Source organism: Poecilia latipinna, unplaced genomic scaffold (assembly GCF_001443285.1).
Source record: "Poecilia latipinna isolate Pla-1442-1.1 unplaced genomic scaffold, P_latipinna-1.0 Scaffold538, whole genome shotgun sequence".
NCBI classification, from domain to species: domain Eukaryota; kingdom Metazoa; phylum Chordata; class Actinopteri; order Cyprinodontiformes; family Poeciliidae; genus Poecilia; species Poecilia latipinna.
This window is the reverse complement of record NW_015113154.1, coordinates 59,724-86,889: the sequence shown is the minus strand read 5'-3', so window position 1 is coordinate 86,889 and position 27,166 is coordinate 59,724. Positions and strand designations below refer to the sequence as shown.

The 27,166-nt window shown below is 40.3% G+C and overlaps 2 protein-coding genes and 2 long non-coding RNA genes across 4 annotated transcripts in view; all 4 read right to left on the bottom strand.

The window, feature by feature from the left end:
• The window catches only part of LOC106952766 (uncharacterized), a 15,995-nt gene extending 3,388 nt beyond the window's left edge, over positions 1 to 12,607 (bottom strand). Inside the window, exons 1-2 of the long non-coding RNA XR_001426049.1 lie at positions 12,079 to 12,607; positions 11,907 to 11,996 (exon numbers count right to left, since the gene is read on the bottom strand). This is a non-coding gene — a long non-coding RNA (uncharacterized LOC106952766). The remainder of the gene's footprint in view (positions 1 to 11,906; positions 11,997 to 12,078) is intronic.
• LOC106952765 (twist-related protein 2-like) lies at positions 3,600 to 9,924 on the bottom strand. The gene is made up of 2 exons (XM_015041099.1): positions 8,779 to 9,924; positions 3,600 to 4,595 (listed from the first exon to the last, which is right to left on the bottom strand). The coding sequence occupies exon 1, from the start codon at positions 9,666 to 9,668 to the stop codon at positions 9,096 to 9,098; it is 573 nt and encodes a 190-aa protein (XP_014896585.1). The 5' UTR covers positions 9,669 to 9,924; the 3' UTR covers positions 3,600 to 4,595; positions 8,779 to 9,095.
• A 211-nt stretch (positions 12,608 to 12,818) lies between the features above and the next one.
• On the bottom strand, positions 12,819 to 15,045 carry LOC106952767 (uncharacterized). The gene is made up of 2 exons (XR_001426050.1): positions 14,938 to 15,045; positions 12,819 to 12,993 (listed from the first exon to the last, which is right to left on the bottom strand). It is a non-coding gene; the product is annotated as an uncharacterized LOC106952767 (long non-coding RNA).
• An 8,418-nt stretch (positions 15,046 to 23,463) lies between these two features.
• Positions 23,464 to 27,166, bottom strand: part of LOC106952761 (heme transporter hrg1-A-like) — a 7,783-nt gene continuing 4,080 nt past the window's right edge. The window contains exons 2-3 of the mRNA XM_015041093.1: positions 25,457 to 25,624; positions 23,464 to 24,488 (exon numbers count right to left, since the gene is read on the bottom strand). Of these exons, the coding sequence (XP_014896579.1) occupies positions 24,352 to 24,488; positions 25,457 to 25,624 (305 nt within the window). The 3' untranslated portion in view covers positions 23,464 to 24,351. The remainder of the gene's footprint in view (positions 24,489 to 25,456; positions 25,625 to 27,166) is intronic.

Below are 27,166 nucleotides of genomic sequence, written 5' to 3'. Positions count from 1 at the left end.
TTTGGGGGGAAACCTCCCCGGCCCCCTGAGATTTTTTTTTTTTTTTTTTTTTTTTGTTAGCAAATGTGTCGGCGGGCAGGAGGACGGCAGGTGAATGGTGATTTTTTTTTTTTTTCTGCACTTGACAAACATCGAATGAAGGAAAAAAGATCAGTTTATTCTGATCGTCTTGCACTGTGATCGTTCTGCGACTGGACAGGAAGCGCGCGAAGCGTGACGACAATCAAACAATTTCGTTTGTTCAAGTTTTTACTTCATTTGAATATTCATTTCTTTTTCTTTTTTTTTTTTTGTTTTTGACATATGGCACACATTTCTGTGGATGTCAGCATGAGATTTTCTTAAAGAGATCCAGAGTGAAGCTACAGTGGAATCTGAGATACATATGTTTCATATTGTTTTCTGTGTCCACATATTTTCTTAAATCTCTTTTTTCTTTCTTTCTTTCTTTCTTTCTTGCTTGGCCTGTCAGCCGAGCACATGCAGCAGGAGTTTAAATAGCTGCAGTTATTGTTATCACCCTCTGACAGATAAAAGAAGACACATCATTCTTTTATAAAGTACATCTTAAATACATAGAAATACCATCGCATTGGTGGGATTAGTCACAGTTTAGAGCTAATATCTTAAGCAGCTGGGGTGTCGATATTATGAAAGACGGATATGAATTTGAACAAAGCCCCAGTTCGTTGTGATCACTCTCTAAAGATCGTATACAGCCGAAACCAAAGACGCCCTGTACAAAAAGAGACGCAGACATATTTTCTCTCTATATCTGACATTTAACTTTCCCTGTTTCAGGTTGGTTAATGTTCCCAAAGTTATCCATGTTTGTTCGTCGCCTGAGTAATGACTGAGGTCCACTTTGACCGAGTCTTGTATTTTTTTCTTTTGGAAATTCAGAAGTTTACATACGCTAAGATTGAAATGCTTTTACATAATTTGGGGAAGCCGAGATGACGGCGTTATAAGCTTCTGATTGGTTAAGTCACAGTATTTGAGTGAAACGGAGGCAGACCTGTGGATGTGCTCGAAGGCAACGCTTTCAGACACACCGATTGTTTGTGTGACTTCATGGGAAAATCATCAGGTAGAAAATCGAGGGCCGAATTTGAACAGCGTGGACTATCCAGTCATCAGACTGGTGTGAAAAGTGTGCATCAAATGCCAAGGTTCCCCAGTGAGGAAGAAGCAGTTTCTCCCAAAGGAAACATACTCCGTATCTTAATTATGTGGTCTGATGAAACTAGAGTTCAAGTGTTTGGCCTTGGTGACCATTTAGAGTGAACAAAACGGGGAAGCCTAAGGGCCCGAGAACACCTTCTCCTCCTGCTGTGACGTAGCGAGTCAGCAGCATCGCTGCTGTTTTGCTGCTGGAGGGACCGGTGCGCTTCATGGAACAGACAGGATCGTGGAGAGAGATGATCATGTTGAAACACTGAAGCGAGAGCCCAAGACATCAGAGAGAGAAAGGTAAAGCTGGGCGTCAAATGGATCTTCTGAACGGAAAATTTAGTTTCATGGTGGCTTGGTGACAACAAAACGAACGTTTTGCACTAGCCAACACGAAGCGCAAATGGACAACTTTATATACTTCCAAGTCGATTTACAAACGTGACAGGGACAAACGCCCAGCAAGCTGCTGTGAGAAGCTGGTGTAAGGAGACCCAGAATGTCTGGACCCGTGTTACATGCTTACAGGGAAAACTACCAAATACTAAGGAAGCGCATGTAAACTTCTGAATTTGACAGTAATAAAAATCATCCTTTTTCATTATTCGTTCTGACATGTTGCTATTGGAATAACTTTAGTAATTCTAGCTGACCTCAAACTGGCAATATTTAGTCAGATTAAATGTCTAAAAGTGAGAAAAAGTTTGTCTTTTTACACACTGTATGTAAATATATGGCTTCAACTGTGTGCAAAAAAAAAAAAAGAAAAGCCACATTTTGGTATTTTGAATGATTGTTACGCCTTCAAGGCCTTCAAGACGGCTCCACACAGACAAAGTGCACTTAACACCTCCCTCAGAGAGCTCAGCCTTGATGTTGTAAACTTTGTAAAGTGGACCAGTGTTTCTTTTCCTGTGGAGGATCATTCCTGCTGTGTCTTCAACCCCTCCTCCCCCGACTCTTTTATATTTTTAATACCGACAATATGATGCGTGTTTTATATCCTGCAGTTTTATGTTTACTGTCATTTATCGGCGTTGACCAAACGAAGGCTTTTCACAGCTAAAACGGAGCAACAGAAACCAAAGTAGTTGATCATACAGTCGATGATGTGCGTACAGCGCGATTGGACACAGGTTAACCACAACCACAGTTTATGAGAAAAATGGGCGTTCCAAAGATTGGGATGTCAAAAAAAAAAAAAAAAAAAGAACTTCAAAGCCTCTGTGAATGTTTCTTTTCTCTTTCCAAACAGTCAAAAAGCATCAAAAGCACAGATACATAAACAAATCCATTTGACATTACGTGTATTTATGCTTTCAGATTTGGCATCTTTGAAGTGCTCTCCGCGTGTCCAATGCAGTTAAGACGGTGCTAAAAACCAGTGTGTTTGTTTTTTGTTTTTTTTTTCTCCCAGCCCCTCTTTCGCTCTTTCCTGTGTGTGACATTGAACATGCAGCTCAGCACCTGTCCAGTACTTGTTGATGTAGCGAAAACGTGTAAACCACACGACGGGGACGGCCCCGCGTTCGGCATCTTTCTGCGTCTCGAAATGGCTTTTAGTGGGGGGGAGGGGGGAAACCACGACATGTCTTATCCTTTTGTCTTAACGAATGGAAAGTTTGTATTTTGTATTTGAACTCAGATAAAGCCTTAAGACCAAATTATTATATGACGCTGACCAACCTGTGAAGGTAACATTAACCATGTGGAGCTTAAACAAAACTGGGGGCCAAGTCCAGTTCACTGATAACTGACTGTATGATTTTATTTTTTTTTGTACAGTGTAAATAGAGCCTTACTTCTCCCCCACTTTTCTGCTTTTTGACTTTTCTATTTTGTTTTTCTATTTTTAATAAACATAACTTATACACATTTGAATGATTGTTTTATTTCCTGTATACGTATAACAAGGTGATATGTTTTTTTTTTTTTTTTTCAGGCATTACAATTAGGGGAAAACCAAAATGACATTTTTTTGAAAATTTGAATTTTCTATAAGGTGAATAACACAACTATATTTAACAGAAATGTCATGTTAAGAGCTGCACAGTCATGGCTGACTTGAAGGAGGCACTCGGCAATGCAGACGAGTCGAATGCCATTAATAAAGCAGTGTGAGCATCTTTAACACCTCAGTGGTCCCACAGACTGATCTTGACCATCCAATGTTGCATTGATGGTCGAGATTTATGCAAAAAAGAACCCCAACCAAGTTCTAGGTTGACATTTCCGTTTCTCAGAAATATCTTAAATAATTCCTATAATGAGTCGATAATAACCTACGAGTTGGAACGTTTGAATGGAATCAATGACGTGAATTAACGTTTTGATAATATTCTTATTTCTAAGATCTGCCAGCAGTTTATTTTATTTTATTTTTATTTTATTACCAGCGCAAAGTAACGGGCAACACAAATGCAGTACATTGATACAGCGCTGAGTAAAACTTTATTGTTCACAAGACAAATGATGAAAAGCAAATGGGAAAAAAAAAAAAAAACAGTACAAAAGGAACATGATCAAAAGCAATTGGGCCCACAGTTACAAATGTATCTGCTTTACTCTGCGTGTAATCACACCATCAACACTTTGGCACACTTTCTGAGAGGTTTTGCTGGTGCATTATTTTTTAATTAAGCTTCGCAGAGATATTTCAAAGCTGCAACACTCTCTACAGACAGACAGCCTGCTAGTAAAACAAACAATTAGCTGAACTGTGATCAGTGGTTTGAAACGGAATAAAGCGGTAAGCAGGGTTTAAGTAAAACAGCGTGTACGTACGCACACCAAAAACAAGATACGTTCAAAATAAAAAAATAAAAAACAAACCCCGGGGAGCGACCCCGTCACGGCAAAAAAAAAAAAAAAAAAAAAAAAAAAATCTGCACCAGATTCCCGCCTTTTAGAGCCAGAGCGATTAGCTTATTAGCATTTTAGCTGTAAACATAAATTGGCTGTGACCGCCCTCTAACCATCACTTTGCCATTATCATTAGTCATCCTAATGTCTGTCAGGCTGAGTCATCCGAAGAGAGAAGAGTCAGGGGGTTGGAGGGGAAATGGGATGACGGTTATCATTGCGGTGTTATCGAAGGCGCTCCATCCAGCAGCCATTTTGTTTCATTGTCACCTCAGGCCAGCTGTTTTTGTTTTTGTTTTCTCTTTTCATTATTTTCTGTCTTTCATTCTAATTATTTCAAATGTCCTGCAGTTCATTGTCACGTCTCCACAATGCGTCTCAGAGGCACTTTGCCGAAGCGACCGCCGCCGAGTTGAGTCGAGAAGAAGTCCAGGAAAAAAAAAAAAAAAAGGGGGGGGGGGAAGGAACCACATAAGGATGGGAAGAAACAGGAGAAATCTTTTAGAAAGTTTCGAGTGAATCTTCCTTGTAGTTTAGGGAATTCCAGGTTGTGGAGGTTTCTGCAGAGAGTAGAGAAACAGACAGTTAGTTAGAATCGTACGCTAAAGAGTTAAGAGATAATAGCTAGGGCCTTTGAAATATGTGCACAAACAGTCCAGATTTGTGGAGATTGCTCTTAAACAACAAAACGTCTCATCTGCAGCTCGCCCTCCAGTTAAAATGTGGTTTTTAATGTCTCTAGAATGACTTGAAGCAACATAGAGAATAGAGAGCACAAATTAGATTTAGTGGAAATATGTGATTTTTTTTTTTTTTGTAACACAATACAGAGAGTTTTCTTACTTATTTTTATTTTTATAAATTTGTGCCTTTTAGTTCTACATTCTGAGGGGTGTTTGACAGAGCCTAATTCATTCGGGGCCTCAGTCATTGTGGCGTTTTGTTGCCAACGTGTCCTCTGTCCTTGCTGCTTTCTGGCCAACACACACATACAAATACACCAACACACATATACACACACACACACACACACACACAGAGACAACACAAAACCCTCCCACCTGCATCCAGCTCTTAGTCTGAATCCCTAAAAATAAAGATGACTATCAGAAGCCACGAGTTTCTGGACGTGGGTTTTTTTTTAAAAGAAACTGCAGATGAGCCGCAGAGGCCCTTACATCTGGTCCCAGATCGGCCGGGAGCGGAGGCCAGAGATCTGATATGCACAGAAGTGCATCCAACTGCAGATCACTCCAAAACGTATAAAACACACACACACACACACCCACATGGGCGCAGCGGAGCCAGGAGTCTCAGCAGAGGAAGGAGCAGTTAGAAGCTTTGTGATTATTGTATAAACAATCGAGAGTGTTTTGTTTTCTTCTGCTCCGACAGAACAATCCTCCCAGAATTGAAGTCTCACGCAGAGCCAAACATCCACATGTCCTAAAATGGTGCTCATTAAAACACGGCAAACTGCGGCTGGAAGTGTGCACGCTTCTGTTGCTGCGTAAAATATGGAGGACGTTGTTTGTGTTATATGCAGATCAAATCAAACAAAAACACGATGTGGATGGAAGCGGCTTTATAATTTTGCCGGTTTGGAGCCTTGAACTGAATGCATGTTTGATTTAGAGTGACTCACTCACCAATAATCTGGAGTTTTTAGCTGTAAAAAACAAAAACAAAAAAAATAGAACACCACCTCAAAAACACCTCTAAAAATTTACATAAATTAAATTGCGGTGTTAATCTTTAAGTTCACATATGAACACCTGTAGGAAATAAAAAAAAAACAAGTTCAGTTTCTCAGATTTTACTACTTATAGGCATGAATTTGAGCAAAATGTACAATTTGTTGTTGCTTTAAAAACTACTGGCATTACGTCTCCCAAATTCCAAGTGAAGATATGATCATCTCGAGCGAAAACGTCAATCAAAGTGAGAAAAGCATGCTGTTGTCGTCATCTTGACCCGCTCTACGTCACGTGACTTCCGGCTTCACCTCGTCAGCGCCTTGTTAAGCAACCTGATGTGTGCTTGCGTCGACACCGTAAAGGAGCAGCTGTCACTGTCGAATTATTTATCATCATCGGGGGAAACGTCGTAATTTCTCCTGATGATAAACTCTGGCTGACAGGAAGGGTTCAATGCCTTGAATATTTTTCCACTGTTGGCTCCATGCAAGCAACATAAGCAAAAGCACTTAGTTGCTGCTTAGCTTTACAGTTGCTCTACTACATTCACATACATCACTTAAATTCCAAGGTTAATTCTCATTTTTAGAGCAGTATTTAGCTTTCTCTGTAGGTGGTGACTAATTAATTATAGTTTGACTACATTTTTTTATTTTTAACTATTAAAGCTGCAATAAATACAACAAAGATTATCACATCACCTACTCCATACTGTCAAAAATGTACAGGTGCTGATTTCAGAAAAAAAAAAAAAATTGCAGTAATCTCATAGTTTTTCCTAACCATAAAAAGTGTAAACTATTTTTTAGGCCACTATATATATATATATATATATATATGCCGCAGGTAAAGCTTGGTTACCTGCAGCAGTTTCCACAGAGGTGGTAATGATGACGTGCAGAGCTGGTAGTAATCGTGAAGGTGCGTTCAAGGACACTTGCTTTCAGCCGTGCTCTCTCAGTTGAATGAGTCCCGGAGTGTGTGTGTGTGTGTGTGTGTGTGTGTGTGTCTGTGTGTAGGTGTGTGTCTGCCTGTCTGTCTGTCTGCTGCGGAGGCCGCAGAGGGCCTAATAATGCAGCTCAGAGTGGAACACCTGCAGCGAGCACATGGCCGCCAGCTGCACGTGTGCGTCTGGACAGCGTTAACGGTAGACGTCGCATGAAGAAGTTGCGATTCGCTGCTTCTTGCTATGCAGTGCGTTTTGTTCGTGTTGCGTTTGATGTTGGCGTGTGCACCTGCTTGACAAGAGTCACCTTGGGGTGTCAACCTAGCAGCAGAAACAGATTTCTAAGCTGATTTCATAGAAATGCAGCCCTGTATTTTTATTATTATTTTTTTACTGCTTCTCCTTTCTGCAACTCCTCCAAGACAAAAGAAACATCGAATANAGGAGGGATACAAAAACATGTGTGTATTCCTTTTACCTGCATGCACACAATCATCCCTGCAACGCCAATTAAGCCTCTAAGCACAGCCACACACACACACACACACACACACACGCGCGCGCTAGCATGCACAGCCTGACCCTCACCCTGGTGTGCACACCTTCCCTAATACCTCACAACTGGTTCCAATCTAAAGGTTCCTGCTTGTCTGGGCCCCGGCGAGGCCTGATTGCACGATACAAGATCCTCAGGAAAGAGGGCAAGGCTGCAGGGGGAGAGAGGGACTGATGTGCCTGTGCTTTTTCTTTTCTTTTCTTTTCTTTTTTTTCATTTCACTCTCCCTTTCTTCTTTCATGCTGTACCTGTACAGGAATCTGGTGTCTGTTAGAAGTGGTTGAAAAAAACAAAACAAACAACAAAAAAGCAAAAAAAAAAAAAAAAAGGAAAACAGACCCTGGAGATTTTGGAAGGAAAATATTTGTCTTAAATTCATCAGAGTTCTGTCAAACACTGGAGCCCCCAGAGGTTAGATTACGATGAAGATAATCGTTAATTTTTTTTAAGTCATAAACACAGAAAACAAAAAGGCTTTTCTGCCGTCTTTGAGTCTTGCTACTGCACAAGGTATTATTGTTTGTAGTGGGGGTGAGATAAACTTAGTCAGTAAAGGAAAAACCACTTTCAGAAAAGAGATTTGTCCTTTTTGCATTCAGTTAGAAATATATTTTTTAGTTTGAAAGAGGAATTTTTCTGCAGCAATGGAAACATACTGACATACTTATCTTTTATATATTGTTAAATTGCACATCACTGCACGTGGCATGGAAATAAAATCCAATGGGAATTTTTGATTTACGTTTTCATTTGCATTTTTCCTGATACATACTTATTCTAGTCGGCGTTTAAAATTTTTTTTAAATTTGACCAAATTTTCAAAATATTCAATTCAATCTATCAAACAGGGTTTTTTTTTATTAATCTGACCAATTTTAATTGAGAACAAATTAGTGACAACAGCTTCCTTTTTTTTCCCATTTGCAAATTTTTGCAAATTCTATTTTTTTTTAAATACAGAATTGCAATATTATCTGAACAAGACCATAAAAAAATCTAAATAAAATCCCAATAAAGTATTTTATATGTTAATTTCACTTGGAAAATATTTTGGAGACAAAACTTTGCGAAAAAATTTTAATTGCTCAGATTTATGGTTAACTTAAAATGTCATTGTGTTACACGTTCAGAGAAAGATAACTTTTATATAACGCAATTCGTTTTTTCGGGTTGGACATGCAACTGAAATTAAAATGTTTGAAAACTTAAGTCAGGCAGACCAGTCAGATTTTCTTTGTTTTTTTTCAAATGCAGTGTCTTTCATAGCATAACGTTTAGTGTGCATGAATGTACGCTCCATTGGTCTTCTTTTAAATGAGACATTTTCGTTCCAACAGATCAATGATTGTATTCATTTATTTTTGCTTAATTGTATTTTATTCAGTTATTAATAATTTAGCAGGCTGAAAGGCCCTAAAAAAAACGGCAACAATTATTAGACTTTTTGGCGTGTGTAAGGAAGATTGTACTCAGTGAACTCTGCTTGCACAATTGCGTATGCATACGTTTTAAAATCCCACCCTGTCTGTGAGTACTGCTCTTACCTGAGAAGCCGCAGTGTTGTGACTCGCTGCGCTGGACTAAACTCAGGGACAGACGAGGAAGAGAAGAGGGAGCAGCAGAGGTGAGGTGGAGGTGGAGGGATGGTGGTTGCAGCAACATATATTTAGCTGATAAATGAAACATTATGCAGCACAGAAAAAAAATGTATGCAAAGGGTTTAGGTAAAAAGGTTAAGATCAGACCATGCAAACAAAGGAGGTTCAGAGGGTCAGAGGTCAAACACAGACAGAAGGCTCGGGAAGGGAGGGAGGTGGAGGTGTGGACACGAGAGGGTGTATGAGATGAGTTTAGAGGGGTCCTAGTGGCTGGTGGACATGGCCCAGGCCCCCTCCATCCTCCAAACGGAGAAGGCGTAGCTGAGTCTCTCGTGGGCCAGGTAGTTGCAGCTGGCCAGCTTGGCGTCCATCTCGTCGCTCTGCAGCACCTGGTACAGGAAGTCGATGTAGCGTGAGGCCAGCTTCAGGATCTGGATCTTGCTCAGCTTGTCGGAGGGTAGCGTCGGGATGATCTTGCGTAGGGAGGCGAAGGCGTCGTTCAGGGACTGGGTGCGTTGGCGCTCTCGCACGTTGGCGATTACCCTCTGAGAGTGGAGCTCCTCGAAGGGCGGCTCTGGCCTCGGCCCCAGAGACGTGGGCGCCAATGACACGATGGTTGAGGGGCTCTTCTTGAGCCTCTTCGGCCCGGACGGCAGGAGGCTGTTGGTGCTGCCGGTGCTGCTCTCCTCCGTCTGACTGAGGCTGTCCTTCTTTGGGTAGGGGGAGCGCTTTCGGTTTGCCTGTTGGAGGGTCTTCTTCGATGCCCTCTCCAGCTCCTCTTCGCTGGCCCCCAGCCCTCCTTCGGGGGAGTTGGTGCAGGACACCTCTTCTCTCATTGCGGTGTCCAGCCTCCGCTTCGCCGAGCGGTTTAGGTATGGCTCGTTTTCACGGTTTGCTGACACTCTCAACAGGTCACGCGTTTCTCCTTCGTCCAACGAAATCACAGTTGCTGAAGCTCCATCAGACTGGACCCCCCCCCTGGCTGTCCTGTGTCCTGCTTCACCTTGTTAAATGTCACACTTTTACATTCCCTCCTTTTGCCGACCAGACAGAGCAACAACAAGTCCTCTGACAGGCAGGTCCACCTCCGCCTTTTTTATAGCCAAACGCTAACCCTCGGCCCTGCGGTCGCTCCTCATTGGCTTTGCAGACTTTTGGAGGGTGTGGCCTGGCCTGGAACAGCCAGGAAAGCAGGAAGTATACATTAGTTGGGCGGGTGATGGAGAAAAGGGAGTAAGTGGCGCTCTCAGCCAATGAGGAGAACTGTGCCTAATGTTGCAGGGATGTCTGAGGTTTATAGGTTCCAGATTTGGGGCTGGACCTTCAGTTCGCCGGCATCCTCGTGGCCAGACAGGCCTTATATTCCTGACACATGCATGGTTTAGTCTTTAATGGTGATAATTATATAGTTCAATTGTCAGGCAGATCAGAAACATTCACAAATTACACATTGTTGATGTCTTTGGTTTTTTTCTTTTTAACATTTAGCAAATTCACACTATTTGTCATTATTTTTGGTCATGATTGTGCGACCACAGACTGCGAAAACAACCTGATGCACCACAGATCAGGCAGTATAATAGCTATGTGGATGAAGAAGATTTATGGTATGAGGGAGAAAGACACGTAATTTTTTTTTGTGTGTATTTTATTGCCATATCTTGCAATCATCTGAGCCGGCACCAAATGACTTTGGGATGCGTCACGTTTCTCCAGAGTTTCATAAAATTTGGACTGAAACACATCTCAGCAGAGGGGAAAGTGCGTGTTATGAAATATATCAGAAATTTATGTTTATAAATGACAGTTACATAAAGATCTGCCAATGCTCTCATAACTCTGTTAGACTAATCTCTCTCAAACTTTTATTAACGGGTATTAATGACAGGTGTTTCAAAAGTGTAACACAGCAGATTCTGTGCTCTTTGTGTTAGATTTCTGCTCAGAAGTTGAATTTCTAAGTTCCATGTTTGACAAATAAACAGGAACGTCAGCTGACGTTGGGATTTCAAGGAAGTAAGTGTAAATGTGGCAACAGTGCATTTGAAACCTGCCGAGAGCCAAGTAAAGAAAAAAACTTTGGACATTTTGCAGCTCTTGAAATTTTTGACACCAACACATTTGCAGGCAGAGTGGCCTCGCAACAGAGAGCTGTTTCATTTCACTATTATGTATTTTGTTACGTCTCCATGGTTAAAATGATCATTAAGAAAAGCGAGGTTCTGCTGAAGGCTAGCAGCTAATCGGATGGATGCCGTTCGGCAGAGTTGAGCACTTAAAAAAAAATCAAGCTGAAAATGTTCATACTCAAGATACATTAGTAGATATTAATGACCCGTTACTTTTTTTGGCACCATTGCCAAATAGAGTTTCTGGTAAGAAAAAAGAAAAAAGAAAGAAAGGTTAAATTGTTAAGTCGCACACAAATGGTTGAAATCTGCAAATACTTGAGACACCCTTGAAAATTGCTTTTAACTGTCTATTTCAATAGTTGAAACACCTTAATGTACCTTAAGGCACACAATGGAAACTGACTTAGCACTAACGCAGAAGCTAACATCCACAGTCTTCTTTATTTCCTCTCTAGAGGCTTCAGCCAATCTGTGCCAAACGAAATAAAAGGCACTTCTAGACTGGCTTCTTTTCAAATGCCAGCCAATAGCCTGTCTAGTAGTGTTGTATTCTGCTTCCTAAGCTGCATTTCTTTTCTCAAATGCATATGATTTGTAGAAAAATCTGAAAATATTCAAAACCTTTAATACGTGGAGGTGAATTAGCATGGATCGCTGCTTGCTTGCTGCTGTTTTCTCATTTTTAGGGTTATCCTACTAGTGGTCGTTGACTTCTTCAGAGTATAGAGTGTTAAAAATGTAACTTTGTAACCCACAGGCATAAAAAAAATGTGTTGTCAGCTTTACAACACCATATTTCATCTTCAGCAAACCAGTGATCATTTTTCTACTTCACAGAACCTCACTTTATAATTTACAAACTATCCCTCTAAGGTTGAGCTTGATGTAATTCCCAGATCAAAATTTGGATTTGGATACATGAAATGTAGCATAAATAGTCACCGGCACTTGTTCCTGGCTTGTTGTCATCCGCTTCAGGGAACTGCCAGTTTTCTTTTTTTTTTTTTATTGCACCTTCGGTTTGAGAAGTCTCTGCAAATGCAAACATCAACATTCTCAAAGTTATGTCTATGGTATATTTCCTCCACATCCTAGATTATTTCTTTGCTCTTACCTTTGCAAATAATTCCCATCAGATTCTTGTGCTACAGGTTGAAAACCACGATGTTAGACAGCAACAGCTTCAAGACGTACAAGTGAGGGAAAAACTCTGCTAAAACCATTTAGCGTCTCTACGAACGCTCCTGATATAGGCTGTCCAACTCATCAGTTTCGCGTTAGGAAGTCAATGCAGGTCGGACCCTAAATAACCCCTGACCTCGGTGACCCCCCTCGAGAACTTCAGCCAGTAGAGGTAAGAGAGCATCTAATTGGGCCATCCACGCCTCGGGGCTGGAGCCAGCACATGTTTCACTTCCACACCCGCCGCAGCGTCTGCGTCTGCAGCCACTTAAAAGACGTTTTCCCTCACGTTGCCAGTCGTGACCCAGCAGGTAGACCCTGCTGGGAAAATGACGTCAGGTTCTGTTTGTTCAATCTGTTCATTTGATTTAATTACTAAATGGTCCGTGAATCTGCCTTTGCATCCTTGTCAGTTTCCCCCAGCAGCAACCATTTATGCCCAACATGCGTCATGAGTTAACGTGACTCATCCCCTGATAGCTGGAGAACATGGTGTGGGGAGTTTCCTGCTGTTGAAATTCTGGACTTTTCGTCGAGAGCACGATCTGTGGTGGCTTTTATGTAAAATCTATCCGTCTCCGCAGGACCGACGCTGGTTTAAGTTTAGTTTTGAACAAGATGTTGCGTAAGAAACTGGTATTATTCACAAGCAAGTGGTACTTCTGTTGTGCCTTTTTTTTTTCTTCCATGTCATCCCGTAGATGCTGCCTGAGAGTTTGTAGCCAAAAACCTGAGTGCGATTTCCACAGAGGGCAGGACGTTTTGATGAGCCCTGTGATTGCACTGGTTCACATTTCATCCATATTGTGAAACTGAAGTCAACAGTGCCTGTTGGGTTTAATTGTCTCTAAAGAGAGAGAGAGAGAACAAAAAAAAAAAAAAGTCATCAAAGCAAGACCGTGCACAGAGACAGTGAATTATATGAGGCTTAATTCATGGAAAAGGTCAAATCCATGGCAGTATTGAACGGCATTAACACAGTGAGACACTGTTGCTGATTTCAGTCTCTGGAGTTGCTGCTTACCTTGAGCAAAAGTGTGGCTCTGTGCCACCGTGATGGAAAAAATGAGCTAACAACAGGAATGTTGCGGCTCAAAGAAGAATAGAAGAGCAGGAATGAGGGAGAGAAGAATAAGGAAGGGGGAAAGGAAAAAGAGAAGAAAAGGGAGGGGGTCCGGGGGGGGAGGGAATGGTGCGGCTGTCCAAACAGAACCAGATGCAGGAGTGTGGAGGCTCGTTTGATCTCGATCCTCATAGGCTGATTGATGTTGCACATTTCATTTCCTTGTCAGAGTCTTGACATAATGTTTCACTAAACACTTAGGCCCCGCTCTCATCTCTGCTCCGTTTCCACGAGGGTCCGTAATTAACCCTTTCTGGAGAAAACATACATCACTGTACAGTACGCCGGCTTTTATGCGCAGCAGGAATAGCTTGGATATCAAAACAGGCAGATGTATTGTCTATTTGTGTCTCAACACCAGATGGTTCTGACCTGACAGGAATAAAACGCCGAAGAGAAGTCGTGCTTTAAACTTTGAAGTCCAAAGACAGGGAGAAAAAAAAAAAGAAAGGAAAAAAAAAAGTTTCTTAAAATTTGTAATGCAGTCAACTCAATTTGCATCAAAGAACAAAAGCTCAAAGCCCTGCGATGACGTCTTCAGCTGGTAGGAGCGCAGCGGTGTGACCAATCATAACTGATGTGTTTGGATATCTGTGCCGGCCCAGCAAAGGGAACCAGTCATTGCGTTTCTCCTCACCTTCACCTCCGCCCTGTGAGTTTCTTCACCCTCCTGGGCTGTGGGTATTAACATTTGTACACAGCACACTATGCCCCCCCTACCCCTCGCACCCGCTTCTCCTATAATCACCCTTCAAGCCCGCCATCCCAGGAGGAGCTTATGGGGACACAAAAGACAAACATCTGGGACCCATTTCCCCTTGTGGAGAAACCCTTCCTGTGGGGTATCCACTTGGAAAGGTTTTAAAGGAGGAGTGGGGTGGGGAGAGAGGAGTGCCTATAGGTGGAGGTGATGGGAGTCGGAGGGAAGGAGGAGATGGGCTTGGGCAAAAGGTGTGGATGATAACTGAGTTACAAGGAGACATGACTTGATTCTTAGGAAAAGAATAAGAACACTGCAAAAAGTTCCCTTTCAAAAACAAGAAAAAAAAGTACAAAAACAGGGTATATATTCCTTAAAATAAGAAAAATTATCTTCCAACAAGAACAAGAAAATTTATCTGGTCAAGATTTTCCAAAACAAGAAAAAAAATATCTAACCAAAATGAACCCACACATATCTTAAAACTAGTGTATTTATAACAAGACCTTTTCTACTTATACGAACAAGATATATGAACTTATTTTAAGAAAAATTAATAAAATGTAACTACACATTATTTCTTGAAACCAGCACATGTCGATGAACCTGAAATAAAATATTTCCCCCCCTCCTCGCAAGGGGGAGGAACAATTTACACCTGGACATCCGAGCAAAGAAAATGCAAAGCGGTATCTATTGGCCACTCGATACCTTCTGTCTGTTCTACAAACAACCCAAGCGTTAAAAAAAATACTCTGCCATTTTATGGCAATAATTTAATGTTTTTTTTTTTTCCTGTCTACAAATAAAATAAGCCGTTTAAAAACGTCCAATTGTTAAGTCACAGGATGTGCCGTTACCTAGCAACCACCTAGCAACCCAAGCTGAGCCCCCGGACGTTTGGTCAGCTGGTTTTATGCGCTGTACAATGATTGCTGATAAATATAGGTGTTTTGTTGTTGACTTACCATCCAGGAACTATTTGCTGCAATGTTTTTGGTTGTGTAAGAGGCTCCACTTCTGTTTTTCAAACATGTATGGTTGCATAATTGTTTGCCGCCATTTTCACCTGCGTACATTTTCAGACAGGGGGGCGTGGCCAGCAGCAGCTTATTCGGATTTAAAGTGACAAGAGGCCATAAAAAGGCTCATTCTGAAAGAAGCTCAAAACTGGCCGAACTGAGCAAATCTCACTACCCGAGAATAATCTTATCCAAAAATGTTATGAACATGTTTTGCAATAGGGTCAGGGTTAACTGTTTTAGTCTTTTTGAAAGAAATATCTGTTTGAGTTGAAGTTATTTTATTTGCATAATTTGAGTAGCATTGGTCTTCCTCCTATTAGCTGAACTAAAAAGTTGAGCGCAACATGTGAAATTGGATGGTAAGAAAAAGTTGAGGGGAAACAACAATCCTGTCAGTGTCGAAGAAGAACAACAGCGAACCCAATCAGAACTGGATTTTCATTTTACTTCACTCCGTCACCGTAAGTTGCTTCTTATTCAAAATTCATGAGCACGTTACATCCAAATGTGGAGCAAAAAGCTTTGAGTGGTGGTCGACACTTTGTTTCTTTCATTGAAATAAAAACAATACAGGTACATACAGCAATAACTTAGTCAATGATAGAACCCAGCCTACACACAAAAGCATAAATCATGGAGTACTTTCTATGAAAAGAAAAAAACAAAGCAGGAACACAAAGTTAATGCCAACTCTAGTTTTATCAATGACTGCACCCAGGACAAATACACAACTACAGATAGAAACACTGAGCCAGAAATGCTTTTCCTGGAAAGAAAAACAAGTAGAGTGCTCAAAGTTAATGGCAGCAATCGCTCTGTCAGGGACAGAAAATGCACACGTATAAACGTTCCTCCTACTTTTGATTAGGAGGGGAAAAAAATCAAGTTTTCAGAAGTAATTAATGGTTAATAGTTCAGGCCGGGATTGACATGTAAAAACACAGACTCAGGGAGTCAGGGATACTTTCTACTGAAAGAAAAACAGAGAAAGTACAGAAATTTAATGGCAGAAATACCTCATGAAGTGAGCCACAAGTACTTTTGTGTGGTAAGAAAAACCAAAAAAGTAAATAAAGTTTATTTCAACAATAGTTCTATCTAAGACAAACAGCTACACTTAGAAGCACTGTGTCTAATGTCCTCTCTATGGTAAAGAAAAACAAAGAAAATACACAAAGTCCATCCAGTAAAAGACGGAGCTAAACACGGAAATACATCTATTTTGTTGCACAGTGACTCTTGTGACATTCAGGTTTCTCATTCCTGTCTTATTCAAAATAAAAGGTACAGTCTTGCTTTAAAAAAAAAAAATCCACCCCATCTCCTGCTGCGTGCGAGCCTCTGTTATTCTTATTCAACCCTTACGTATCCTCTCATATGAGAACATAATTTATCATAATATTTAGCGCTCGAGCTTCCTTTAAATATCCCTTCTTTCATGTGCAATTTAGCTAATATCCTGCTCTGGCACTGATTACGCCGTTCAAGTACAGGGGTCCGTCTGAGGCACATTACGAAGAGTCCCAGCGGAGCTCCCAGTGGAGCTGGGGATATGGCACAGTGCACGGCAGGTCAGGCCGGACGATGACGCGTACAGTTCTTATTATTTTGGACAGGCAGGGATAAGAGAGGCTCAGCTGTTACAAGATATGACAGAAAAAACAACCAACAACAACAAAATCATCTGAGCAGCAAATGAAGTTTTTTTTCTATATGGGAGTCGTTTACATGTAAGCGACAATAGGCCCGTGAAAGAGACAGTTCCTTCGAAAACAACATTCATTGATTTTTCTGTGAGAACGTGCATCTGAAATGTTGCTTCGGCGTTACATCATATCGCGTCCATGAGTGCAAACAGCAGGACTCATGAACTCATTCTGAAAGTGATAATGTGACACAGAGGCGACCCGGCAAATGCAGAACACATTGCATTTCCATCAGATCTGCTGTGTGACCGACAGGGGAAAAAAACAAAGAAAAAAAAAAAAGTTCATCTTGTTTCAGTTACAGTGTCACTACAAGCAGCCGGGCAGAAACACACCGACTGTATGGTGATACGAATATGCTCTTATTTTCAAGGACACAGTAACAGGTTGAATACAAACACTGTATTCAACCTGTGTGTGTCGAATACACACGCTATTTATCCAGCCTGACCGAGTGTGAGCTGCTCACACCCTCCACTTGCTTTCTGATGCGCTACAGCTAGTTCCCCACACCAGAGCCTGACATGAATACTAAGGCTAGTTAGCATAGCCACGGACGACAACAGATAAACAGGGTTTTTTTTTTTTTGTAACGGTAAGTTGCTTGTAGGTTGGCACACTGAGCAGCGCACACACGAGCATGATAGATAACGCTAAGACCTTCCTCTTGGCTCTGATTGGTTGTTTCTGACAGGGAGCAGTGCATTTCTGCAGAAGGAGGGAAATGAGATAGATTTTTTCAAATTATCTGTGCATGGTGACAGTTTTACGTGTAAAGATATATATTGTTTGTACTAGTGACGTACTACATAGTTAAATGTGAATCAGAAGAAGAAGAAAAAAACATTATAAGCTGTATTTTACTTAGTCTATCACATAAAATTGTGATGGGGTGCATTAAGGTTTGTGGTTGTAATGTGACAGAGCATAAAAAAAGAGGTATGAATACTTAAGAAATTCTCTGCAGAGGGTAAAGGTCACTCAGAGAGTCATCTGATCAAGTTAACCAGGAGGCCGTTCGGCTTGTGCAACCTTGTGCAGAGCTTGCCAAGCTACAGGTGAGCAAATAACCTCCTGGAAGCTGAAACAAGACAGAGAGGGATGATGATGATGGCCCTGTACCACATGGGAAGCACAGATGAAACCCCGAGGCCGTTCAAACACTTAATACCTGGATGTTACCGGGCAATTAAACACCTGTTTGGCCCTTAAGTGGAAAACCAAAACACCACAAATCACGTTGAGGTTAATTCACTCGGAAGAGGACCCCGTCTGCGAGTCGACTGCTTCTAACTCTTAATCGCTCGCCTAATGTTCCTGGAAAAGGAACCGTCAACCTGGGGTCTCCAGCGTTGGACGCTATCACGCACCCAGCTCTGTCGGACGTTTACAGAGAGCCACTGCCCTGAGGGGGTTGGAGAGGAGCGCCGCTTCCCTCCAACAGAGCTGTTGCATGAGAAACGTCAACAGAACCCGGCTTCAAAGGCGTCTGCCTTCACATTGAATCAGTATCCGCCTCCATTAGATTAGATGGCCCTAGCAGAGTTACATTGCGTTAACATTTCTGCATGGCTTCTCAAATCCATCGCTCTGGTTCTGGTTCCCCCTGTGAAGCCACTTCAAACGCCCTCTGCCGTGGCATCTCCTTTTGTGCTCTAAAACGGCAAATATGTGTCTCTCTCTGTAAGATGTTTCAGATGGTCCCACAGGCACAGAGAGCATCGGACAAAACAACACCAGCATTAAAAAAAAAAAAAAAGCACACACACACACAAAAAAAACCATAAGATCTAAAAGTACATTAAAGCACGGGGATCTAAGTTGCAGTCGGCACACAGGTGGGGTGTAGAAAGGTTGTGATTGACTGCTGAGTGATAGACAGAGAGAGGGAAAGTCAAGTGGGGAAAAAGGCAAATGAATTAGAGGAGAAAAAAAAAGTCAGTGACAGTAAATTAGTGTGGAAACAGGGTGGATGTGGACTGGGAGGGGGTTCTGAAGCTCTGAGGACATATGTTTTAGTTTGTAAATAAAACAGTAAATTGCTCTGGATGTTGCTCAAATATCTGTGGGCCTTGTTCCACGCTTTGCGGAAGTTCCTCTGTAACCGTTCTGAGGCTGCCTTCTTTAAAATGCCAAAGCAACTTCTTAAAGTAAAAAAGGCCATCTGGTTCTCGACCAATTCAAGATGTTTGCCTTTTTTTTTTTTTTTTTTCCCTCCTCCTCGTCATTCTTTTTTTAGATCAAATGATTTAGTTTGGTATCATCAGTAATGCTCTTGAAATATTGCAGTGGAAAAGCTAGGGGATGAATGAATCACAGTTCGACTGTTGAAGTTGCTCAAAACAACTTCTGATGCAGCTATGAAAACCTCTATTGTTGGGTTGTTGTTTGTTTTTTTTATTTATTTTATTTCTAGGTTTTCTTTTCAATGATTTCTTTTTTGTCACAGTTGGACTTGTGTGAAAGCTTTAGCAGACAGGAAAGAGGACAGACATACAGTAAATGACAGAGGCTGGGAATCAAAACCCGGACAGCCGACTTAGTCTTTATACAGGGGACACCTGCAATTGCACGACTGTGCAACATGCACAGTAAAGAAGCCTTAAAGAAGCCTTAAATCTTGTTTTTGTTGTTGTTTTCTTATTGCAGTATCATGATTTCACACAGGAAAACAAATCAACATTTAATTTGAGGACAGTTAATGTAGTGAGAACAAAATCCCAGAATTGGAAAACATCTATTGTTTTTGTTTTGGCTAACAAAATCACAGGTGCAACAATTATTAGCACTCTTTCTTACCAGCACTTCTTAAACCTCCTTTTGGCATAATCTTCTTTTCTTGCCTGTAGCATCTCTCCTCTTTGTGCACAATCTGTCTGAATCGTTTAAGAGTTCTAGATCTTCTCTCATCCTCTGTTTTCCTCCCGCTCACCCTGCAGGCTTCTTGTGGGATTTAAGTCTGAGAGCTCAGATTGTTACGAGTGCAGGTGATTTTGCATCTGGTGAACTGTTTCTGAGCTGAATGACCCGGCTGATGGATCCATTCTCAGCTATCAAAAAAGGCCGCCTCATCTCTATTTAAAATTCTCCGGTATTTCTGAGGGTTAATGCGATGCGACGAGGCTCTCAGAGCCATCTGAAGAGAAGCAAGCCCACAGCATTACAAATCATCCACCGTACTTATCGGTGAGCATGAGGTGCAAAGCCTCATGTCCATTGTTTTTTAAATCAATTATTCCTTAGCATGAGCATAACTCTCAAGAAAATTGAAAGAAAAAAAAAAAAAACTAACTTCAGACTAAAGATGTGATGCGACATGTAACGTTTCAAGTTAAATCTTTTGAAAATTGTCAATATAAGAAAACATTATGCCAAAAATAAGCAGAAAACAGAATAAGGAAATACTCTTTTGTAATAAAATAAATTAGAGTGCATCACCTGTGTGTATTTAAAGCCTTTTATATCAGCAGTAGGAAACAGGCAGGGCAGCATTAATTAACTAATACTGTACAATAAAAGTCCTTCCAATCTTTTATAGTCCAGGTTTAAAGGTGTTTTCTACCATAACTGTAAACTGTCAGTGTAGTTTATTTACACAGCAGCTCACAATTCCCACCAGGCAGAGGTAATTTCCACAAAGTTATGAATGAATAATTTTTATTATTATTATTTTTTATGAACTGCTATTAAATCGCATATTGACACACGTGCGAAAAGAAAAAGTTGCTCCAAAAAAACATATCTGCGTAATTTCCTCAAGACAGGTTCACTGAAATGCAACATATGTGTCTCTCTTTCATGTTGATGTTTTTATTGGGTTTGATTGCAGATCAGAGGAAGAACCTTCCCAGCAGACGATTTGCTGGAGATTATGATTTTTGTGTTGCTGTCGCTCCGGTGTCTAATTGTGCAGGATGTTTGGGATATTTTTGGCTTCTTCCAATGTGTAAACTATTGTTTCCAGTCTCACCGCACTCGGCCAGACTGCCAGTCAAGGCGGCTTCCTTCCTTGATTTGTGTAGAAAGGAGACTTATAATTGAATAAAACAAGACCCCCCCCCCCCCCCCCCCCCCCCCCCCAACCCCCCCCCCCCCCTCTTTTTCTCCTCCATGCAACACACACACACACATATACGTTTTAAAGGTTGGTGTATAAAACTTAATAAGACGCATTTGGTTCCAAAAGCCCCCGGCCTCCTCAGTGGAAAGTGAGGCAGATTGTTTTTCAGACTCTTAATGTCGAAGTTTATAACAGCCGGATTAAAAAACGTTACCATGGGGATTTAACCACAACATCCCAATTACCTCGGTGCAACGAGGCTCTTGGGGCTTGCAAATAAACCAGTATAATGCCATTAAGGTATGAGCGCCACAAGAAAATGTCCTGCAGGAGGGAGGCAGGAAAGCCACAGAGAAAGTGAAATCATCACAGTTGCTCCCATCACACTTAGTGATCATTTAACTTTGTCTTTCCCAGCTGCAAAAACGCATACAAGAGGGACATTTTTATTTCATTTTTTTCGCCGGCCAACATGCGATAAACAAATCACCTAACGAGTTCAAATCCACCAAAAACACTGATAGAGCTTTAATAAGTCACTCACATATTTTTCACATCAACTTCAAAGTCCACGTATTAACCAAATCAGGCACCCAAAAAAAAAAAAAAAAAAAAACTGCACGTCCGCTCCCCCTTCCCCTAACCACGCTTCGCCCCACCTTTCCTTTAAAGGGGGTGGAAAAAAAACGCGGATGGATGGAATAATTGCTTGACTTCAAAGTGCAGGTTATTGGGCTGCGTTTACTGTTGCAATGCAGTGGGGTGTTTTCTCTTCGTATGAAGGGAGGGGGGGAGGTTTGTTTCATTCCTCAGATGATGTAAATCTCACTCTCTAAAGGCCAGCAACGATCCTTCTTAAGTGCAAAACAATGACTGCCATCTCTAATCATTTCTTTGCATGTCCAGTCAGTTATTTAAGCTGCTGATTAAAGTGCTGATGCAGCTGCTCGTCTGCTTTCAAATCCAATCACTAGAAACAATCCTACCTATCAATCAATCAATCAGTATCTGTCCAATTACAATTGCAATTACTTATCTTTTTGTTACTCGTATTACTTTCTTCAAAGTCAGATGATTACTTTCAGTCTAACAATTTGGGAAAGCACAGAAGATGATGTCATGTCTTTTCTGATCAGGACACATTGCAACGTCAGCAAAAACAAAAGGAAGAAAAAAAGAAGAGGCAACTAATGTATTAGGCAACAAAAAAAAAAAAAAACATGGACTTTTACTAGTCTGGTTCATCCTTGGTCACAATTTCCAGGTGTTTGAAAGTGCCATGTTTATCTGCTCTAACAACTTTATGGCAGTATAAACAGCATGGAAGCTGCTGAGACACTGTAATTATCCAGAGAGAAACCAGTCCTGTACCAACATGGGCTGAAATGCCTCTGAGAGAGGAAGAAGTCATTATTCCAAAGCAACATAAAAAGACAGATTACAGTTTGCAAATGTGGCCAGGGACAAAGAAAAACCTTGTTTTTGGAGACATGTCCCTAATTAAGGTGAAAGTAAAGACAGCAATATTAACCACATATTTACATTTAAGAATGGATCATTTCTGTTCCATGCTGTTCGCAAGCATGTTGCGAAATGTTGGTATTTTTTTTTTTTTTTTTTTTGTGTATACTATGTGCGTTTTCAGATCTTTTTAGTTACGTTAAATATTCGACAATACAGGCCTTATGTATATAAAAAAATGACATGCAGATGATTTGATAAACCATGTTTTAATTGCTGTAATTAAAAACTACAATCTTCCATTATTTCTCCAGTCATCTTCAAATATTTAAGTATTTACCAGATGTCAGTGTCCCAATTTATGCAGATGACTCGGTGATGTTTCCACATAAAAAAATAATAATGCCCTAATGATATCTTTGATTCTCACATAATGACAGAATTCAGCTCTTTAATTGTTTTATATTATTAAATCCCAAATTGTCCAAATTCCACCTTTTGGATTGTTGTATTAGTAATTCATGTAGCTTCTCATTATCGCCTATAAATTTAATCATTTCACAAGAAAACAAATCTGATGATGCCGTCCTGAGAAATACATCAATTTTTTTATAAATTTATGTTTTTATATACATGTTTTGCATGGACTTGGCTCCAACCTCTTTTTAGGGACATTTTAAGCAAAGTCATGCTGACTCAGCCGCCACCACTAGAGGAGATGTGCTGCATGGACACAGCATACTGTGAAACAAAGGAAGTGTTGGATTAGTTTTCATTCCCAACTTGAAGAGTCATGCTCCGTCTTCAGGCCTCCACAGGTTGAACGTCTGAAGCAACATTCAATTTGTCAAAACTCTTAAAAGCTTTTTTGCCACTGAATTCTTTTATTTTCTCATTTATTATTTTCTTATTCTGTCCATATGTATGTTTTAGGTGTTGACTTCAATTTCTGTCAGAATTTATATAATTTCTTCCTCTTAATGTTCGGGCTACAAATGGAAATTAGTCTGGCTAAATCTGGAACATTTACAGGTTTAACCTTGCTATTTAAGGTGTAGCAGATCTATAAAAAAACAACTGAAATAAAACTGCAACCATGACACAGCAAAAACGAACAACAAAAAAAAAACCTAATTTTTTTTAACTATACCAAATATAAAAAGTTTCAGAGGAACAGAAAGTGCTATCAAACCCTAACAAAAGAGGAACACTTATTGTCCACACTGCACCACACAAATCCCTGTAGATGTGAAAAGTGCACTTTAATAACAGATCCAATCATGTACAAAAAAATCCCCAAAGTTCTACATTCACAGATTGACAGATCCATGTCGATGTGTAATGCCATAAAGCTTCAGATTAGCTCGGAGAGATGAATCCCAAAGAACGAGGCTCAAAGTGAAAATGGGAACTAGTCTAAACAACAATGGCAGTAGGCATGAATGAGCAGGACAGAATAGCAAACGCTTAAGGGCACACAACAAAACTTTTGCAGGCAATTATAAATACTACAAAACTTATTTACATTAAAATCCCCCTGAATTGAGACACACAGGCCTTTTATACGTTGTTAAAATTAGCAAAAGAAAGTCAAAATGTTTCAGTTATTTAGTTGTTTTTTTGTTTTTTTTTACACTGTTTAGGAAGGCGAATTATCTGTAAAAGACTTTATTCATACTGTAAGGCAGATGATCCATGATATGCAATAGAATAAGGGAGCCAGAGTCAGGTTGACGTACGGAAATCCAAACAGTTTCGTTATAGTTGGAGGAGTAGGGACCTCTAGTGGCAGTAGCATGAAACTGTAACTTTTTTCCACAAGAGTGTGTTGAAATTCTAGTGTGAGGGGAAAAAAAAAAAAAAAGGACAGGAATGTGCAAATGATTACATTTGTAGATGCCAAATAGTAAATCTATTATGGACTGTAAAGAAGAGTGCTGGATTCAACAGAAGTCCTTCCTATGGGAAGAAAATAAGGCGGTGATACAGGTGCAACAAAGTGAAGAAATTAGTTTTCAAACTTCCCGCAGTTCCTCCAAATTTGCTACAGTGCTCATTCGGGCTGTAGAGCCAGCACAGTGACTGGACTCCAAAGTCTCTGAGTGGTAGCTGCAGGACAGGGCAGCGAATTCAGAAGTCACTGAGGATGCTGATGTCCGCAAACTCTTTGCGGTAGCGTTTGGCAGCCAGGAGGAGCAGGGAGGACCACTTCAGGCTCATGGCGCTCCACACAGCCGACAGGTAGAGACTCCGAGGGTCAGTGACAGCTGAAGCAGGGAGACATGCGTTACACAGAGCTGTGGAGAAACCGCAGAGGAGTATCTATGCACACACTCATACAACACAGATTACATGAAAGCTGAGTGCTAAATGAACAACTAAATAAATAAAGTTATTTAAATATCTTGGTCTTAAACAACAGTCAAAACTAGTGTCTCCAAGTTTGACTCCTCCTCACTGCAAGTCTCACAAGACTAACGCTAAAGGATCAATAATGCATCATACCTTTGTTTTCGTGGAACATTTGAACACTTGTTAGGTTTGTTGAAACATGCAGATTTAAAATTAAACTCTCTGTAATTTGCTACAATATTGATACAAAAGTTAGCAAATCTCTTTATCTAACATTAAATCAGACTAAGCTAGAATTCTTAGAGTTTTTTTTTTTTTTTTTTTTTTCAAATTAAGAATATTATACCTTACAACAATTTGGGAGAGTCGCTTCAGATAATTCACATGCGAGTTAATTGGGAACACACCTACGTTATTCTAACGTAACATCTTAAACGCATTAAAAAAAAAAAAAAAAAAAAGCCAAGACATCAGGAAGAAAATGTACCATGTACCTCTATGAGTCTGATTAGTTGTTGGGTACAATTTCAAGATGCCTAAAGGTGCCTCATTCCTCTGTTACAACACTAATATACAAGAATGCACAGCATGAAGATGTCCAGTCATCAGACAGTTCAGGAAGGAGATGGGCTCTGTGTCCCAGAGATTTACATGTTTTACTGTAAAAGGTTTGAATCGACCAAATCAGAAAAGAAGATTACTCCAAAGTTAATTCATGGAGACAAGTCCTGAAACAAACAAAAAAAGGGTTTTTTTGTGTACGCAGATGGTTTCATCTGTTGCCTTGGTCACGCCTACATCCGTTGCCCCATTTAGTTTAACCCGTCTACTTATTTTTTTTATTTTTTAATCCTTCATTGGTAAGTGACGTGGCACGACTTACACTCCTTCCTGCTGATGGCAATGGAGAGGAAAGTGACGAAGGCCACGATGGCGATCACAGAGAAGAAAATCGCCATGCAAAGGAAGAACTTGAGCCCCTTTAGCCACGTCCGCCAGTAGTCCTGCAGGTACATGACGTGAGTGATCAGGGTCCACAGGGCCAAAACACCTGAAGAGGAGAGGCAGAAGGACTGATGAATAAATCCATTAAAACGAGCTTTGTTTGCACTTCCATCACAAACTGACCCGTATGTTTCTAGTAGATCTGGTAAGCTATTGTTTCACATTACAATGCTCCAAAACTCCAATCCAGAAATAATGTATAATGTTATTGTTGCATTGTGCAAAAGCTACAATGTAAGACTTGCATGTATTGCAATTTTTTTTTGCCAGCTGCAAACAAAGGAAAAACTACAAGCAGAGAAAGTCCACATAAAATAAAAAAAATAGTTGTGCTAGCTAACGGGACATTTCAGTGGATGCAAGAATTACATCCACTGAAAAATTCAAATTTAAAATCTATGATTATTTAAGCTGTCTTTCGAAACCGTTACACACCAAAAGGAAATAAGTGCCTTTTTAATCGACTAAGTACAAACCAAAGTACAGGTAAACTCTGAATAGTTAGTTTAGATCCCCACTGGGAGATAATTCACCCGATGACCTTCACCTAATAACACCAACTTCATACACAGACTGAGACTCTACAGCCTGAACATCATTATCTTTTATTCAACAACAGCTGGATGTATTCAATGTCACTGATATCTTTTGTGTCTCCCAAAAAAATAAAAAATAAAAAAAATCAGCACATTATAAATTTGACTCTATTGTTTCTATTAAATTAAGTGGCAGTTAATAAATTAAGAAAATCTATTTAAAACGCACGTTATCAACAAATATTGACTACAATGTGCAATGTTGGCAGTGATGCTAACATGAAAAAAACGTTGGATCTGATTTTGGCAAATCATTACAAAGTTGTTCAGCTAAGTTTGGTTAGTCATTATCGCTTGAAGAAGAAAATAGACTTTTTCATGAGTCAACAAATTTCACTTAGTCTGCCCTACAGGAGCGGGAACTGTTCTGACCTCCCTGTAAAGGTGGACATTTTAGCAGTAATTTCCCACAATTTAATCTTTAAAAAAAAAAAATGCAACAATAACATCATTTGAAGTTGTTACAGGACATGCCCGGACTAAATGGGTGCAAAGGTAATAGATATGAACTAGTCCTGTAGAGATAGGACTACCAGAGTCCTTTATATCCAGATCTATGGTAATAGATCCATATGGATGTAAATGTTAGCTTGATAAATGCACAGCACTGAAATACAATCCATAGTCATAAGCCAAATGATAAAAAAATAAATAAATAAATCAAGAAACAAAACTGATAAATGCAGGAATATAAAAAGGCATACCTTAAACTCAAAACATATGACCATAATTGAATGGGATTAAGTTCTTGAAATTAAAGCACGTTATATTCAACTCTTGCTGCACCATTTATTACTTTTACCTGTCATGTACTTGAGATTTCTGTCGTTTAATCTAATACACNTTTGCATGTCGCACCGTGCTGCAAGAACAACCCAGTTCCAAAACGCTGAATCTGTAGATATGGTCTAACAGACACTAAAGTGAACTTTGAACCCCTGATTATAAAATGAGAGATACTCCCGCACCGCTTCATGACCACCCCACCCCCA